Source organism: Lepisosteus platostomus, chromosome 5 (genome assembly GCF_059453375.1).
Source record: "Lepisosteus platostomus isolate fLepPlt1 chromosome 5, fLepPlt1.hap1, whole genome shotgun sequence".
NCBI classification, from domain to species: domain Eukaryota; kingdom Metazoa; phylum Chordata; class Actinopteri; order Semionotiformes; family Lepisosteidae; genus Lepisosteus; species Lepisosteus platostomus.
In genome coordinates, this window is record NC_142615.1 from 3,164,274 (window position 1) to 3,181,237 (window position 16,964).

General features: G+C 52.9%; 1 protein-coding gene across 2 annotated transcripts in view; it reads right to left on the minus strand.

Moving 5' to 3' along the window:
* Window positions 1-16,964, minus strand: part of gabbr1b (gamma-aminobutyric acid (GABA) B receptor, 1b) — an 86,249-nt gene that overhangs the window by 18,793 nt on the left and 50,492 nt on the right. For both annotated transcript variants that reach the window (XM_088632033.1, XM_088632034.1), the window contains 5 exons: window positions 13,727-13,861; window positions 3,455-3,625; window positions 2,625-2,726; window positions 1,789-1,854; window positions 1,222-1,413 (listed from right to left, as the gene is read on the minus strand). In XM_088632033.1, the coding sequence (XP_088488159.1) occupies window positions 1,222-1,413; window positions 1,789-1,854; window positions 2,625-2,726; window positions 3,455-3,625; window positions 13,727-13,861 (666 nt within the window). The remainder of the gene's footprint in view (window positions 1-1,221; window positions 1,414-1,788; window positions 1,855-2,624; window positions 2,727-3,454; window positions 3,626-13,726; window positions 13,862-16,964) is intronic.

The window sequence follows — 16,964 nt, forward strand, 5'->3', positions numbered from 1 at the left end:
ACACTGCACATCACTGCACAGGCCTGGACATCACTGCACTGGCCTGGCCTGGACATCACTGCAATACACTGCACATCACTGCACTGGCCTGGACATCACTGCAATACACTGCACATCACTGCACTGGCCTGCACATCACTGCAATACACTGCACATCACTGCACTGGCCTGCACATCACTGCAATACACTGCACATCACTGCACTGGCCTGGCCATCGCTGCAATACACTGCACATCACTGCAATACACTGGACATCACTGCAATACACTGCACATCACTGCAATACACTGCACATCACTGCACAGGCCTGGACATCACTGCACTGGCCTGGCCTGGACATCACTGCAATACACTGCACATCACTGCACTGGCCTGGACACCACTGCACTGGCCTGGACATCACTGCAACATACTGCACATCACTGCAATACACTGCACATCACTACAATACACTGGACATCGCTGCACTGGCCTGGACATCACTGCAATACACTGCACATTACTGCAATACACTGGACATCGCTGCACATCACTGCACTGGCCTGGACATCACTACAGTACACTGCACATCACTGCAATACACTGCACGTCACTGCACTGGCCTGGACATCACTACAATACACTGCGCATCACTGCACTGGCCTGGACATCACTGCAATACACTGCACATCACTTCACTGGCATGGACATTATTGCAATACACTGCACATCACTGCACTGGCCTGGATATCACTGCACTGGCCTGGATATCACTGCAATACACTGCACATCACTGCACTGGCCTGGACATCACTGCAATACACTGCACATCACTGCACTGGCCTGGACATCAGTGCAACATACTGCACATCACTGCAATACACTGCACATCACTACAATACACTGGACATCGCTGCACTGGCCTGGACATCACTGCAATACACTGCACATCACTGCAATACACTGGACATCGCTGCACATCACTGTACTGGCCTGGATATCACTGCAATATACTGCACATCACTGCAAAACACTGCAATACACTGCACATCACTGCACTGGCCTGGACATCACTGCAACATACTGCACATCACTGCAACATACTGTACATCACTGCACTGGCCTGGACATCACTCCAGTATACTGCACATTACTGCAATACACTGCACATCACTGCACTGACCTGCCTGTCGACCCCTGTGCTGGTCAGTATACCTGTCTGTCAGCCCCTGTGTACAAACCAGATTAGAAGCCCCTTTGACAGTCTCGGGGTTCAGCATGACGATCTCCGTGGTGACGTGCCCCTCCACAGCCTCGGTCATGTTCTCCACTGTGCAGTTGATGGATGGGTCCTTGATCTTAAACCAGTTGTCGGCGTACCAGCCAATCAGGAACCAGACGTACTTCTTACCATAGAGCTTCTCCTTAAACACCTGGGAGACAGAGAGAGAGAGAGGGGTTCATGCAGACACTCCAGTACACTAACACTGCACTGAGAGACAGAGGGGTTCATACAGACACACTGACTGGACACTCCAGTACATGAACACTGCACTGAGAGAGAGAGGGGTTCATACAGACACACTGACTGGACACTCCAGTACATGAACACTGCACTGAGAGAGAGGGGGGTTCATACAGACACACTGACTGGACACTCCAGTACATGAACACTGCACTGAGAGAGAGAGGGGTTCATACACACACACTGACTGGACACTCCAGTACATGAACACTGCACTGAGAGAGAGGGAGGGGTTCATACAGACACACTGGGTTACAAGCACACACACAGCTCTTGGTCTCACCTCACAGAACACTTTCCGCGCCTCGGTTTCGTAGAACAGGCCCACAATGATCCGGGCATCCTGACGCTGCAGAAGGAGAGAGAGAGAGGAGCTAAATTCAGCACAGGAGATCATAAACCCCACTGCACCGACACTACACCCCACTGCACTGACACTGCACCCCACTGCACCGACACTGCACCCCACTGCACTGAGAGCACACCCCACTGCACTGAGAGCACACCCCACTGCACTGACACTGCACCCCACTGCATCGACACTGCACCCCACTGCACTGACACTACACCCCACTGCACTGACACTGCACCCCACTGCACTGAGAGCACACCCCACTGCACTGAGAGCACACCCCACTGCACTGACACTGCACCCCACTGCACTGAGAGCACACCCCACTGCACTGACACTGCACCCCACTGCACTGAGAGCACACCCCACTGCACTGAGAGCACACCCCACTGCACTGACACTGCACCCCACTGCACTGAGAGCACACCCCACTGCACTGACACTACACCCCACTGCACTGACACTACACCCCACTGCACTGAGAGCACACCCCACTGCACTGACACTGCACCCCACTGCACTGAGAGCACACCCCACTGCACTGAGAGCACACCCCACTGCACTGACACTGCACCCCACTGCACTGAGAGCACACCCCACTGCACTGAGAGCACACCCCACTGCACTGACACTACACCCCACTGCACTGACACTGCACCCCACTGCCTGAGAGCACACCCCACTGCACTGAGAGCACACCCCACTGCACTGAGAGCACACCCCACTGCACCGACACTGCTGGGGCTCAGGGGGGTCAGGTACTGTACCTTGAGGTTCTTCACCGCCACCGCTGGGTCAGACAGGAAGCTCTGTCTCACACTGATCTCAATCCCAGCCTCCTTCACTCTCTGCTCCAGGTCATCCAGAGTCTGAGACACAGGGAGACAGACAGGGGTGAGTGTGAGGACACGCTGACACTGAGACAGGGAGACAGACACACTGACAGGGAGAGAGGGAGAGAGAGACAGGAGAGGCAGACACGCTGACAGAGAGAGAGGGAGAGAGAGACAGGAGAGGCAGACACGCTGGCACAGAGAGAGAGAGACAGGAGGGACAGACACGCTGACACAGAGAGAGAGACAGGAGAGGCAGAAACGCTGACACAGAGAGAGAGAGAGACAGGAGAGGCAGACACGCTGACACAGAGAGAGAGAGAGACAGGAGAGGCAGACACGCTGACACAGAGAGAGAGAGAGACAGGAGAGGCAGACACGCTGACACAGAGAGAGAGAGAGACAGGAGGGACAGACACGCTGACACAGAGAGAGAGAGACAGGAGGGACAGACACGCTGACACAGAGAGGGAGAGAGAGACAGGAGAGACAGACACGCTGACACAGAGAGGGAGAGAGAGACAGGAGAGGCAGACACGCTGACACAGAGAGAGAGAGAGACAGGAGGGACAGACACTCTGACACAGAGAGAGAGAGACAGGAGAGGCAGACACTCTGACACAGAGAGAGAGAGACAGGAGGGACAGACACGCTGACACAGAGAGAGAGAGAGACAGGAGGGACAGACACTCTGACTCAGAGAGAGAGAGACAGGAGGGACAGACACGCTGACACAGAGAGAGAGACAGGAGGGACAGACTGACCGATGTGAAGACCTCGGTGGTCTGCTGGATGGTGGCGATCTTGGTCCACTTCCACTTCTTGAAGAGCTGCACGCGGGTGGGGTTGTGCAGCGTGGCGCTGGGGTGAGTGCGGAAGAAGGTGGGAAAGCGCTGGCGATTGGACAGGGCGGGAGAGCTGGAGCCGTAGGACAGCTGGACAGGGACAGGGACAGGGACAGGGACAGGGACAGGGAGAGAGCAGAGAGGGACAGGGAGAGAGCAGAGAGAGCAGAGAGAGAGGGACAGGGACAGGGACAGGGAGAGGGGGGAGAGGGACAGGGAGAGAGCAGAGAGGGGAGGGAGAGGGACAGAGATAGAGGGACAGGGAGAGAGCAGAGAGGGACAGGGAGAGAGCAGAGAGAGGGGGGAGAGGGACAGGGAGAGAGCAGAGAGGGGAGGGAGAGGGACAGAGATAGAGGGACAGGGAGAGAGCAGAGAGGGACAGGGAGAGAGCAGAGAGAGCAGAGAGAGAGGGACAGAAATAGAGGGACAGGGAGAGAGCAGAGAGAGAGGGGAGAGGGACAGGGAGAGAGCAGAGAGAGAGAGAGAGAGAGAGGGACAGGGAGAGAGAGAGAGACAGGCATGGGGAGAGAGAGAGGAGGGAGAGAAACAGGGAGGGAGAGAGAGAGACAGGGAGAGAGAGAGACAGGGAAAGAGAGCAGAGAGAGAGAAAAGGCAGGGAGGTTAGTGTGTAAGTGTATCACTAGTGTATCAGTCTGTGTCAGTGTGTGAGTGAATCAGGGTGTCAGTCAGTGTGTGAGTGAATCAGGGTGTCAGTCAGTGTGTAGGTGGGTGAATCAGGGTGTCAGTCAGTGTGTAGGTGGGTGAATCAGGGTGTCAGTCAGTGTGTAGGTGAGTGAATCAGGGTGTCAGTCAGTGTGTGAGTGAATCAGGGTGTCAGTGTGTAGGTGGGTGAATCAGGGTGTCAGTCAGTGTGTAGGTGGGTGAGTGAATCAGGGTGTCAGTCAGTGTGTGGGTGAATCAGGGTGTCAGTCAGTGTGTGGGTGAATCAGGGTGTCAGTCAGTGTGTGGGTGAATCAGGGTGTCAGTCAGGGTGTCAGTCAGTGTGTGGGTGAATCAGGGTGTCAGTCAGTGTGTGGGTGAATCAGGGTGTCAGTCAGTGTGTGGGTGAATCAGGGTGTCAGTCAGTGTGTGAGTGAATCAGGGTGTCAGTGTGTGAGTGAATCAGGGTGTCAGTGTGTGGGTGAATCAGGGTGTCAGTCAGTGTGTGGGTGAATCAGGGTGTCAGTCAGTGTGTGGGTGAATCAGGGTGTCAGTCAGTGTGTGAGTGAATCAGGGTGTCAGTGTGTGGGTGAATCAGGGTGTCAGTGTGTGAGTGAATCAGGGTGTCAGTCAGTGTGTGAGTGAATCAGGGTGTCAGTCAGTGTGTGGGTGAATCGGTGTCAGTCAGTGTGTGAGTGAATCAGGGTGTCAGTCAGTGTGTGAATCAGGGTGTCAGTGTGTGAGTGAATCAGGGTGTCAGTCAGTGTGTGGGTGAATCAGGGTGTCAGTGTGTGGGTGAATCAGGGTGTCAGTCAGTGAGTGAATCAGGGTGTCAGTGTGTGAGTGAATCAGGGTGTCAGTCAGTGTGTGGGTGAATCAGGGTGTCAGTGTGTGGGTGAATCAGGGTGTCAGTCAGTGTGTGGGTGAATCAGGGTGTCAGTCAGTGTGTGAGTGAATCAGGGTGTCAGTGTGTGAGTGAATCAGGGTGTCAGTCAGTGTGTGAGTGAATCAGGGTGTCAGTCAGTGTGTAGGTGGGTGAATCAGGGTGTCAGTCAGTGTGTGTGTGAGTGAATCAGGGTGTCAGTGTGTGGGTGAATCAGGGTGTCAGTCAGTGTGTGAGTGAATCAGGGTGTCAGTCAGTGTGTGAGTGAATCAGGGTGTCAGTCAGTGTGTGGGTGAATCAGGGTGTCAGTCAGTGTGTGAGTGAATCAGGGTGTCAGTGTGTGAGTGAATCAGGGTGTCAGTGTGTGAGTGAATCAGGGTGTCAGTCAGTGTGTAGGTGGGTGAATCAGGGTGTCAGTCAGTGTGTAGGTGGGTGAATCAGGGTGTCAGTCAGTGTGTGGGTGAATCAGGGTGTCAGTGTGTGGGTGAATCAGGGTGTCAGTCAGTGTGTGGGTGAATCAGGGTGTCAGTCAGGGTGTCAGTCAGTGTGTGGGTGAATCAGGGTGTCAGTCAGTGTGTGAGTGAATCAGGGTGTCAGTCAGTGTGTGAGTGAATCAGGGTGTCAGTGTGTGAGTGAATCAGGGTGTCAGTGTGTGGGTGAATCAGGGTGTCAGTCAGCGTGTGGGTGAATCAGGGTGTCAGTCAGTGTGTGAGTGAATCAGGGTGTCAGTCAGTGTGTGAGTGAATCAGGGTGTCAGTCAGTGTGTGAGTGAATCAGGGTGTCAGTGTGTGGGTGAATCAGGGTGTCAGTCAGCGTGTGGGTGAATCAGGGTGTCAGTCAGTGTGTGGGTGAATCAGGGTGTCAGTCAGTGTGTGAGTGAATCAGGGTGTCAGTGTGTGAGTGAATCAGGGTGTCAGTCAGTGTGTGGGTGAATCAGGGTGTCAGTCAGTGTGTGAGTGAATCAGGGTGTCAGTCAGTGTGTGAGTGAATCAGGGTGTCAGTGTGTGGGTGAATCAGGGTGTCAGTGTGTGAGTGAATCAGGGTGTCAGTCAGTGTGTGGGTGAATCAGGGTGTCAGTCAGTGTGTGAGTGAATCAGGGTGTCAGTGTGTGGGTGAATCAGGGTGTCAGTGTGTGAGTGAATCAGGGTGTCAGTCAGTGTGTGAGTGAATCAGGGTGTCAGTCAGTGTGTGAATCAGGGTGTCAGTGTGTGAGTGAATCAGGGTGTCAGTCAGTGTGTGGGTGAATCAGGGTGTCAGTGTGTGGGTGAATCAGGGTGTCAGTCAGTGAGTGAATCAGGGTGTCAGTGTGTGAGTGAATCAGGGTGTCAGTCAGTGTGTGGGTGAATCAGGGTGTCAGTCAGTGTGTGAGTGAATCAGGGTGTCAGTCAGTGTGTGAGTGAATCAGGGTGTCAGTGTGTGAGTGAATCAGGGTGTCAGTGTGTGGGTGAATCAGGGTGTCAGTGTGTGGGTGAATCAGGGTGTCAGTCAGTGTGTGAGTGAATCAGGGTGTCAGTCAGTGTGTGGGTGAATCAGGGTGTCAGTGTGTGGGTGAATCAGGGTGTCAGTCAGTGTGTGGGTGAATCAGGGTGTCAGTCAGTGTGTGAGTGAATCAGGGTGTCAGTGTGTGGGTGAATCAGGGTGTCAGTGTGTGAGTGAATCAGGGTGTCAGTCAGTGTGTGAGTGAATCAGGGTGTCAGTCAGTGTGTAGGTGGGTGAATCAGGGTGTCAGTCAGTGTGTGTGTGAGTGAATCAGGGTGTCAGTGTGTGGGTGAATCAGGGTGTCAGTCAGTGTGTGAGTGAATCAGGGTGTCAGTCAGTGTGTGAGTGAATCAGGGTGTCAGTCAGTGTGTGGGTGAATCAGGGTGTCAGTCAGTGTGTGAGTGAATCAGGGTGTCAGTGTGTGAGTGAATCAGGGTGTCAGTGTGTGAGTGAATCAGGGTGTCAGTCAGTGTGTGAGTGAATCAGGGTGTCAGTCAGTGTGTAGGTGGGTGAATCAGGGTGTCAGTCAGTGTGTGGGTGAATCAGGGTGTCAGTGTGTGGGTGAATCAGGGTGTCAGTCAGTGTGTGGGTGAATCAGGGTGTCAGTCAGGGTGTCAGTCAGTGTGTGGGTGAATCAGGGTGTCAGTCAGTGTGTGAGTGAATCAGGGTGTCAGTCAGTGTGTGAGTGAATCAGGGTGTCAGTGTGTGGGTGAATCAGGGTGTCAGTGTGTGAGTGAATCAGGGTGTCAGTCAGTGTGTGAGTGAATCAGGGTGTCAGTGTGTGGGTGAATCAGGGTGTCAGTCAGTGTGTGAGTGAATCAGGGTGTCAGTGTGTGAGTGAATCAGGGTGTCAGTCAGTGTGTGGGTGAATCAGGGTGTCAGTGTGTGAGTGAATCAGGGTGTCAGTCAGTGTGTGGGTGAATCGGTGTCAGTCAGTGTGTGGGTGAATCAGGGTGTCAGTCAGTGTGTGGGTGAATCAGGGTGTCAGTGTGTGGGTGAATCAGGGTGTCAGTCAGTGTGTGGGTGAATCAGGGTGTCAGTCAGCGTGTGGGTGAATCAGGGTGTCAGTCAGCGTGTGGGTGAACCAGGGTGTCAGTCAGTGTGTGGGTGAATCAGGGTGTCAGTCAGTGTGTGAGTGAATCAGGGTGTCAGTGTGTGAGTGAATCAGGGTGTCAGTCAGCGTGTGGGTGAATCAGGGTGTCAGTCAGTGTGTGGGTGAATCAGGGTGTCAGTCAGTGTGTGGGTGAATCAGGGTGTCAGTCAGTGTGTGGGTGAATCAGGGTGTCAGTCAGTGTGTGGGTGAATCAGGGTGTCAGTCAGTGTGTGGGTGAATCAGGGTGTCAGTGTGTGAGTGAATCAGGGTGTCAGTGTGTGAGTGAATCAGGGTGTCAGTGTGTGAGTGAATCAGGGTGTCAGTCAGTGTGTGAGTGAATCAGGGTGTCAGTGTGTGGGTGAATCAGGGTGTCAGTCAGTGTGTGGGTGAATCAGGGTGTCAGTGTGTGAGTGAATCAGGGTGTCAGTGTGTGAGTGAATCAGGGTGTCAGTGTGTGGTGAATCAGGGTGTCAGTCAGTGTGTAGGTGGGTGAATCAGGGTGTCAGTCAGTGTGTGGGTGAATCAGGGTGTCAGTCAGTGTGTGGGTGAATCAGGGTGTCAGTGTGTGGGTGAATCAGGGTGTCAGTGTGTGGGTGAATCAGGGTGTCAGTGTGTGAGTGAATCAGGGTGTCAGTGTGTGAGTGAATCAGGGTGTCAGTGTGTGAGTGAATCAGGGTGTCAGTCAGTGTGTGGGTGAATCAGGGTGTCAGTCAGCGTGTGGGTGAATCAGGGTGTCAGTCAGCGTGTGGGTGAATCAGGGTGTCAGTCAGTGTGTGGGTGAATCAGGGTGTCAGTCAGTGTGTGAGTGAATCAGGGTGTCAGTGTGTGGGTGAATCAGGGTGTCAGTCAGTGTGTGAGTGAATCAGGGTGTCAGTCAGTGTGTGAGTGAATCAGGGTGTCAGTCAGTGTGTGGGTGAATCAGGGTGTCAGTCAGTGTGTGGGTGAATCAGGGTGTCAGTGTGTGAGTGAATCAGGGTGTCAGTCAGTGTGTGGGTGAATCAGGGTGTCAGTCAGTGTGTGGGTGAATCAGGGTGTCAGTCAGTGTGTGGGTGAATCAGGGTGTCAGTCAGTGTGTGAGTGAATCAGGGTGTCAGTCAGTGTGTGAGTGAATCAGGGTGTCAGTCAGTGTGTGAGTGAATCAGGGTGTCAGTCAGTGTGTGAGTGAATCAGGGTGTCAGTGTGTGGGTGAATCAGGGTGTCAGTCAGTGTGTGGGTGAATCAGGGTGTCAGTCAGTGTGTGGGTGAATCAGGGTGTCAGTGTGTGAGTGAATCAGGGTGTCAGTGTGTGAGTGAATCAGGGTGTCAGTGTGTGAGTGAATCAGGGTGTCAGTGTGTGAGTGAATCAGGGTGTCAGTGTGTGAGTGAATCAGGGTGTCAGTCAGTGAGTGAATCAGGGTGTCAGTGTGTGAGTGAATCAGGGTGTCAGTCAGTGTGTGGGTGAATCAGGGTGTCAGTGTGTGGGTGAATCAGGGTGTCAGTCAGTGTGTGGGTGAATCAGGGTGTCAGTCAGTGTGTGAGTGAATCAGGGTGTCAGTGTGTGGGTGAATCAGGGTGTCAGTGTGTGAGTGAATCAGGGTGTCAGTCAGTGTGTGAGTGAATCAGGGTGTCAGTCAGTGTGTAGGTGGGTGAATCAGGGTGTCAGTCAGTGTGTGTGTGAGTGAATCAGGGTGTCAGTGTGTGGGTGAATCAGGGTGTCAGTCAGTGTGTGAGTGAATCAGGGTGTCAGTCAGTGTGTGAGTGAATCAGGGTGTCAGTCAGTGTGTGGGTGAATCAGGGTGTCAGTCAGTGTGTGAGTGAATCAGGGTGTCAGTGTGTGAGTGAATCAGGGTGTCAGTGTGTGAGTGAATCAGGGTGTCAGTCAGTGTGTGAGTGAATCAGGGTGTCAGTCAGTGTGTAGGTGGGTGAATCAGGGTGTCAGTCAGTGTGTGGGTGAATCAGGGTGTCAGTGTGTGGGTGAATCAGGGTGTCAGTCAGTGTGTGGGTGAATCAGGGTGTCAGTCAGGGTGTCAGTCAGTGTGTGGGTGAATCAGGGTGTCAGTCAGTGTGTGGGTGAATCAGGGTGTCAGTCAGTGTGTGAGTGAATCAGGGTGTCAGTCAGTGTGTGAGTGAATCAGGGTGTCAGTGTGTGAGTGAATCAGGGTGTCAGTGTGTGGGTGAATCAGGGTGTCAGTCAGTGTGTGGGTGAATCAGGGTGTCAGTGTGTGAGTGAATCAGGGTGTCAGTCAGTGTGTGAGTGAATCAGGGTGTCAGTGTGTGAGTGAATCAGGGTGTCAGTCAGTGTGTGGGTGAATCAGGGTGTCAGTGTGTGAGTGAATCAGGGTGTCAGTCAGTGTGTGAGTGAATCAGGGTGTCAGTGTGTGGGTGAATCAGGGTGTCAGTCAGTGTGTGAGTGAATCAGGGTGTCAGTCAGTGTGTGAGTGAATCAGGGTGTCAGTCAGTGTGTGGGTGAATCAGGGTGTCAGTGTGTGAGTGAATCAGGGTGTCAGTCAGTGTGTGGGTGAATCGGTGTCAGTCAGTGTGTGGGTGAATCAGGGTGTCAGTCAGTGTGTGGGTGAATCAGGGTGTCAGTCAGTGTGTGGGTGAATCAGGGTGTCAGTGTGTGGGTGAATCAGGGTGTCAGTCAGTGTGTGGGTGAATCAGGGTGTCAGTCAGCGTGTGGGTGAATCAGGGTGTCAGTCAGCGTGTGGGTGAATCAGGGTGTCAGTCAGTGTGTGGGTGAATCAGGGTGTCAGTCAGTGTGTGAGTGAATCAGGGTGTCAGTCAGTGTGTGAGTGAATCAGGGTGTCAGTCAGCGTGTGGGTGAATCAGGGTGTCAGTCAGTGTGTGGGTGAATCAGGGTGTCAGTCAGTGTGTGGGTGAATCAGGGTGTCAGTCAGTGTGTGGGTGAATCAGGGTGTCAGTCAGTGTGTGGGTGAATCAGGGTGTCAGTGTGTGAGTGAATCAGGGTGTCAGTGTGTGAGTGAATCAGGGTGTCAGTGTGTGAGTGAATCAGGGTGTCAGTGTGTGAGTGAATCAGGGTGTCAGTCAGTGTGTGAGTGAATCAGGGTGTCAGTGTGTGGGTGAATCAGGGTGTCAGTCAGTGTGTGGGTGAATCAGGGTGTCAGTGTGTGAGTGAATCAGGGTGTCAGTGTGTGAGTGAATCAGGGTGTCAGTGTGTAGGTGGGTGAATCAGGGTGTCAGTCAGTGTGTGGGTGAATCAGGGTGTCAGTCAGTGTGTGGGTGAATCAGGGTGTCAGTGTGTGGGTGAATCAGGGTGTCAGTGTGTGGGTGAATCAGGGTGTCAGTGTGTGAGTGAATCAGGGTGTCAGTGTGTGAGTGAATCAGGGTGTCAGTCAGTGTGTGGGTGAATCAGGGTGTCAGTCAGCGTGTGGGTGAATCAGGGTGTCAGTCAGCGTGTGGGTGAATCAGGGTGTCAGTCAGTGTGTGGGTGAATCAGGGTGTCAGTCAGTGTGTGAGTGAATCAGGGTGTCAGTGTGTGGGTGAATCAGGGTGTCAGTCAGTGTGTGAGTGAATCAGGGTGTCAGTCAGTGTGTGAGTGAATCAGGGTGTCAGTCAGTGTGTGGGTGAATCAGGGTGTCAGTCAGTGTGTGGGTGAATCAGGGTGTCAGTGTGTGAGTGAATCAGGGTGTCAGTCAGTGTGTGAGTGAATCAGGGTGTCAGTCAGTGTGTGGGTGAATCAGGGTGTCAGTCAGTGTGTGAGTGAATCAGGGTGTCAGTCAGTGAGTGAGTGAATCAGGGTGTCAGTCAGTGTGTGAGTGAATCAGGGTGTCAGTGTGTGAGTGAATCAGGGTGTCAGTCAGTGTGTGGGTGAATCAGGGTGTCAGTCAGTGTGTGGGTGAATCAGGGTGTCAGTCAGTGTGTGGGTGAATCAGGGTGTCAGTCAGTGTGTGAGTGAATCAGGGTGTCAGTGTGTGAGTGAATCAGGGTGTCAGTGTGTGAGTGAATCAGGGTGTCAGTGTGTGAGTGAATCAGGGTGTCAGTCAGTGTGTGGGTGAATCAGGGTGTCAGTCAGTGTGTGGGTGAATCAGGGTGTCAGTCAGTGTGTGGGTGAATCAGGGTGTCAGTCAGTGTGTGAGTGAATCAGGGTGTCAGTCAGTGAGTGAGTGAATCAGGGTGTCAGTCAGTGTGTGAGTGAATCAGGGTGTCAGTCAGTGTGTGAGTGAATCAGGGTGTCAGTGTGTGGGTGAATCAGGGTGTCAGTCAGTGTGTGGGTGAATCAGGGTGTCAGTCAGTGTGTGGGTGAATCAGGGTGTCAGTGTGTGAGTGAATCAGGGTGTCAGTGTGTGAGTGAATCAGGGTGTCAGTGTGTGAGTGAATCAGGGTGTCAGTCAGTGTGTGGGTGAATCAGGGTGTCAGTGTGTGAGTGAATCAGGGTGTCAGTCAGTGTGTGAGTGAATCAGGGTGTCAGTGTGTGAGTGAATCAGGGTGTCAGTGTGTGAGTGAATCAGGGTGTCAGTCAGTGTGTGGGTGAATCAGGGTGTCAGTCAGTGTGTGGGTGAATCAGGGTGTCAGTGTGTGAGTGAATCAGGGTGTCAGTGTGTGGGTGAATCAGGGTGTCAGTCAGTGTGTAGGTGGGTGAATCAGGGTGTCAGTCAGTGTGTGGGTGAATCAGGGTGTCAGTCAGTGTGTGGGTGAATCAGGGTGTCAGTCAGTGTGTGAGTGAATCAGGGTGTCAGTCAGTGTGTGAGTGAATCAGGGTGTCAGTCAGTGTGTGGGTGAATCAGGGTGTCAGTCAGTGTGTGGGTGAATCAGGGTGTCAGTCAGTGTGTGGGTGAATCAGGGTGTCAGTCAGTGTGTGGGTGAATCAGGGTGTCAGTGTGTGAGTGAATCAGGGTGTCAGTGTGTGAGTGAATCAGGGTGTCAGTCAGTGTGTGGGTGAATCAGGGTGTCAGTCAGTGTGTGGGTGAATCAGGGTGTCAGTCAGTGTGTGGGTGAATCAGGGTGTCAGTGTGTGAGTGAATCAGGGTGTCAGTGTGTGAGTGAATCAGGGTGTCAGTCAGTGTGTAGGTGGGTGAATCAGGGTGTCAGTCAGTGTGTGAGTGAATCAGGGTGTCAGTCAGTGTGTAGGTGGGTGAATCAGGGTGTCAGTCAGTGTGTAGGTGGGTGAATCAGGGTGTCAGTCAGTGTGTGAGTGAATCAGGGTGTCAGTGTGTGGGTGAATCAGGGTGTCAGTCAGTGTGTGAGTGAATCAGGGTGTCAGTCAGTGTGTGAGTGAATCAGGGTGTCAGTGTGTGAGTGAATCAGGGTGTCAGTGTGTGGGTGAATCAGGGTGTCAGTCAGTGTGTGAGTGAATCAGGGTGTCAGTCAGTGTGTGAGTGAATCAGGGTGTCAGTCAGTGTGTGGGTGAATCAGGGTGTCAGTCAGTGTGTGGGTGAATCAGGGTGTCAGTCAGTGTGTGGGTGAATCAGGGTGTCAGTGTGTGGGTGAATCAGGGTGTCAGTCAGTGTGTGAGTGAATCAGGGTGTCAGTCAGTGTGTGGGTGAATCAGGGTGTCAGTCAGTGAGTGAATCAGGGTGTCAGTGTGTGGGTGAATCAGGGTGTCAGTCAGTGTGTGAGTGAATCAGGGTGTCAGTCAGTGAGTGAGTGAATCAGGGTGTCAGTCAGTGTGTGAGTGAATCAGGGTGTCAGTCAGTGTGTGAGTGAATCAGGGTGTCAGTGTGTGAGTGAATCAGGGTGTCAGTCAGTGTGTGGGTGAATCAGGGTGTCAGTCAGTGAGTGAATCAGGGTGTCAGTCAGTGAGTGAATCAGGGTGTCAGTCAATGTGTAGGTGGGTGAATCAGGGTGTCAGTCAGTGTGTAGGTGGGTGAATCAGGGTGTCAGTGTGTGAGTGAATCAGGGTGTCAGTCAATGTGTGAGTGAATCAGGGTGTCAGTGTGTGAGTGAATCTCATCACCCATGGGGAGGGCACAAGCTGATTAATTAACTGATTAATCAAGTGATCAATCGAGGCCAAGAGAGATGCTGGTCTCATCAGCAGCACTGAGCATCGGGGCTGGGCGAGACGCTTTCTGAAGACCGAGGTGGTCAGCACTGCAGGAGGACATCCGGCTGTCCACCTTGTGTCCAGCCCACTCACCACGATGAGGTTCCACATCCGGGCCGCCTCGGCCACCAGCGTGGACACCGAGCTGCATCCAGGCATCAGCACGATCTTGATGGGCTCAGTGTACAGCAGGTCATACAGGAGCTTGGTGGCCTCACCTGGGTCACACTGAGGGAGAGAGAGAGAGGGGTTCACACAGACACCCTGACTGGACACTCCAGGACATGAACACTGCACTGAGAGAGAGAGGGGTTCATACACACACACTGACTGGACACTCCAGTACATGAACACTGCACTGAGAGAGAGAGGGGTTCATACAGACACACTGACTGGACACTCCAGTACATGAACACTGCACTGAGAGAGAGAGGGGTTCATACAGACACACTGACTGGACACTCCAGTACATGAACACTGCACTGAGAGAGAAGGAGGGGGGTTCATACAGACACACTGACTGGACACTCCAGTACATGAACACTGCACTGAGAGAGAGAGGGGTTCATACAGACACACTGACTGGACACTCCAGTACATGAACACTGCACTGAGAGAGAAGGAGGGGGGTTCATACAGACACACTGACTGGACACTCCAGTACATGAACACTGCACTGAGAGAGAGAGGGGTTCACACAGACACACTGACTGGACACTCCAGTACATGAACACTGCACTGAGAGAGAAGGAGGGGGGTTCATACAGACACACTGACTGGACACTCCAGTACATGAACACTGCACTGAGAGAGAGAGGGGTTCACACAGATACACTGACTGGACACTCCAGTACATGAACACTGCACTGAGAGAGAGAGGGGTTCACACAGACACACTGACTGGACACTCCAGTACATGAACACTGCACTGAGAGAGAGAGGGGTTCAGACACACACCCTGACTGGACACTCCAGTACATGAACACTGCACTGAGAGAGAGAGGGGTTCACACAGACACCCTGACTGGACACTCCAGTACATGAACACTGCACTGAGAGAGAGAGGGGTTCATACAGACACACTGACTGGACACTCCAGTACATGAACACTGCACTGAGAGAGAGAGGGGTTCATACAGACACACTGACTGGACACTCCAGTACATGAACACTGCACTGAGAGAGAGAGGGGTTCATACAGACACACTGACTGGACACTCCAGTACATGAACACTGCACTGAGAGAGAGAGGGGTTCACACAGACACACTGACTGGACACTCCAGTACATGAACACTGCACTGAGAGAGAGAGGGGTTCACACAGACACACTGACTGGACACTCCAGTACATGAACACTGCACTGAGAGAGAGAGGGGTTCATACAGACACACTGACTGGACACTCCAGTACATGAACACTGCACTGAGAGAGAAGGAGGGGGGTTCATACAGACACACTGACTGGACACTCCAGTACATGAACACTGCACTGAGAGAGAGAGGGGTTCACACAGACACACTGACTGGACACTCCAGTACATGAACACTGCACTGAGAGAGAAGGAGGGGGGTTCATACAGACACACTGACTGGACACTCCAGTACATGAACACTGCACTGAGAGAGAGAGGGGTTCACACAGATACACTGACTGGACACTCCAGTACATGAACACTGCACTGAGAGAGAGAGGGGTTCACACAGACACACTGACTGGACACTCCAGTACATGAACACTGCACTGAGAGAGAGAGGGGTTCAGACACACACCCTGACTGGACACTCCAGTACATGAACACTGCACTGAGAGAGAGAGGGGTTCACACAGACACCCTGACTGGACACTCCAGTACATGAACACTGCACTGAGAGAGAGAGGGGTTCATACAGACACACTGACTGGACACTCCAGTACATGAACACTGCACTGAGAGAGAAGGAGGGGGGTTCATACAGACACACTGACTGGACACTCCAGTACATGAACACTGCACTGAGAGAGAGAGGGGTTCATACAGACACACTGACTGGACACTCCAGTACATGAACACTGCACTGAGAGAGAAGGAGGGGGGTTCATACAGACACACTGACTGGACACTCCAGTACATGAACACTGCACTGAGAGAGAGAGGGGTTCACACAGACACACTGACTGGACACTCCAGTACATGAACACTGCACTGAGAGAGAAGGAGGGGGGTTCATACAGACACACTGACTGGACACTCCAGTACATGAACACTGCACTGAGAGAGAGAGGGGTTCACACAGATACACTGACTGGACACTCCAGTACATGAACACTGCACTGAGAGAGAGAGGGGTTCACACAGACACACTGACTGGACACTCCAGTACATGAACACTGCACTGAGAGAGAGAGGGGTTCAGACACACACCCTGACTGGACACTCCAGTACATGAACACTGCACTGAGAGAGAGAGGGGTTCACACAGACACCCTGACTGGACACTCCAGTACATGAACACTGCACTGAGAGAGAGAGGGGTTCATACAGACACACTGACTGGACACTCCAGTACATGAACACTGCACTGAGAGAGAGAGGGGTTCATACAGACACACTGACTGGACACTCCAGTACATGAACACTGCACTGAGAGAGAGAGGGGTTCATACAGACACACTGACTGGACACTCCAGTACATGAACACTGCACTGAGAGAGAGAGGGGTTCACACAGACACACTGACTGGACACTCCAGTACATGAACACTGCACTGAGAGAGAGAGGGGTTCACACAGACACACTGACTGGACACTCCAGTACATGAACACTGCACTGAGAGAGAGAGGGGTTCATACAGACACACTGACTGGACACTCCAGTACATGAACACTGCACTGAGAGAGAAGGAGGGGGGTTCATACAGACACACTGACTGGACACTCCAGTACATGAACACTGCACTGAGAGAGGGGTTCACACAGACACACTGACTGGACACTCCAGTACATGAACACTGCACTGAGAGAGAGAGGGGTTCATACAGACACACTGACTGGACACTCCAGTACATGAACACTGCACTGAGAGAGAGAGGGGTTCACACAGATACACTGACTGGACACTCCAGTACATGAACACTGCACTGAGAGAGAGAGGGGTTCACACAGACACACTGACTGGACACTCCAGTACATGAACACTGCACTGAGAGAGAGAGGGGTTCAGACACACACCCTGACTGGACACTCCAGTACATGAACACTGCACTGAGAGAGAGAGGGGTTCACACAGACACCCTGACTGGACACTCCAGTACATGAACACTGCACTGAGAGAGAGAGGGGTTCACACAGAC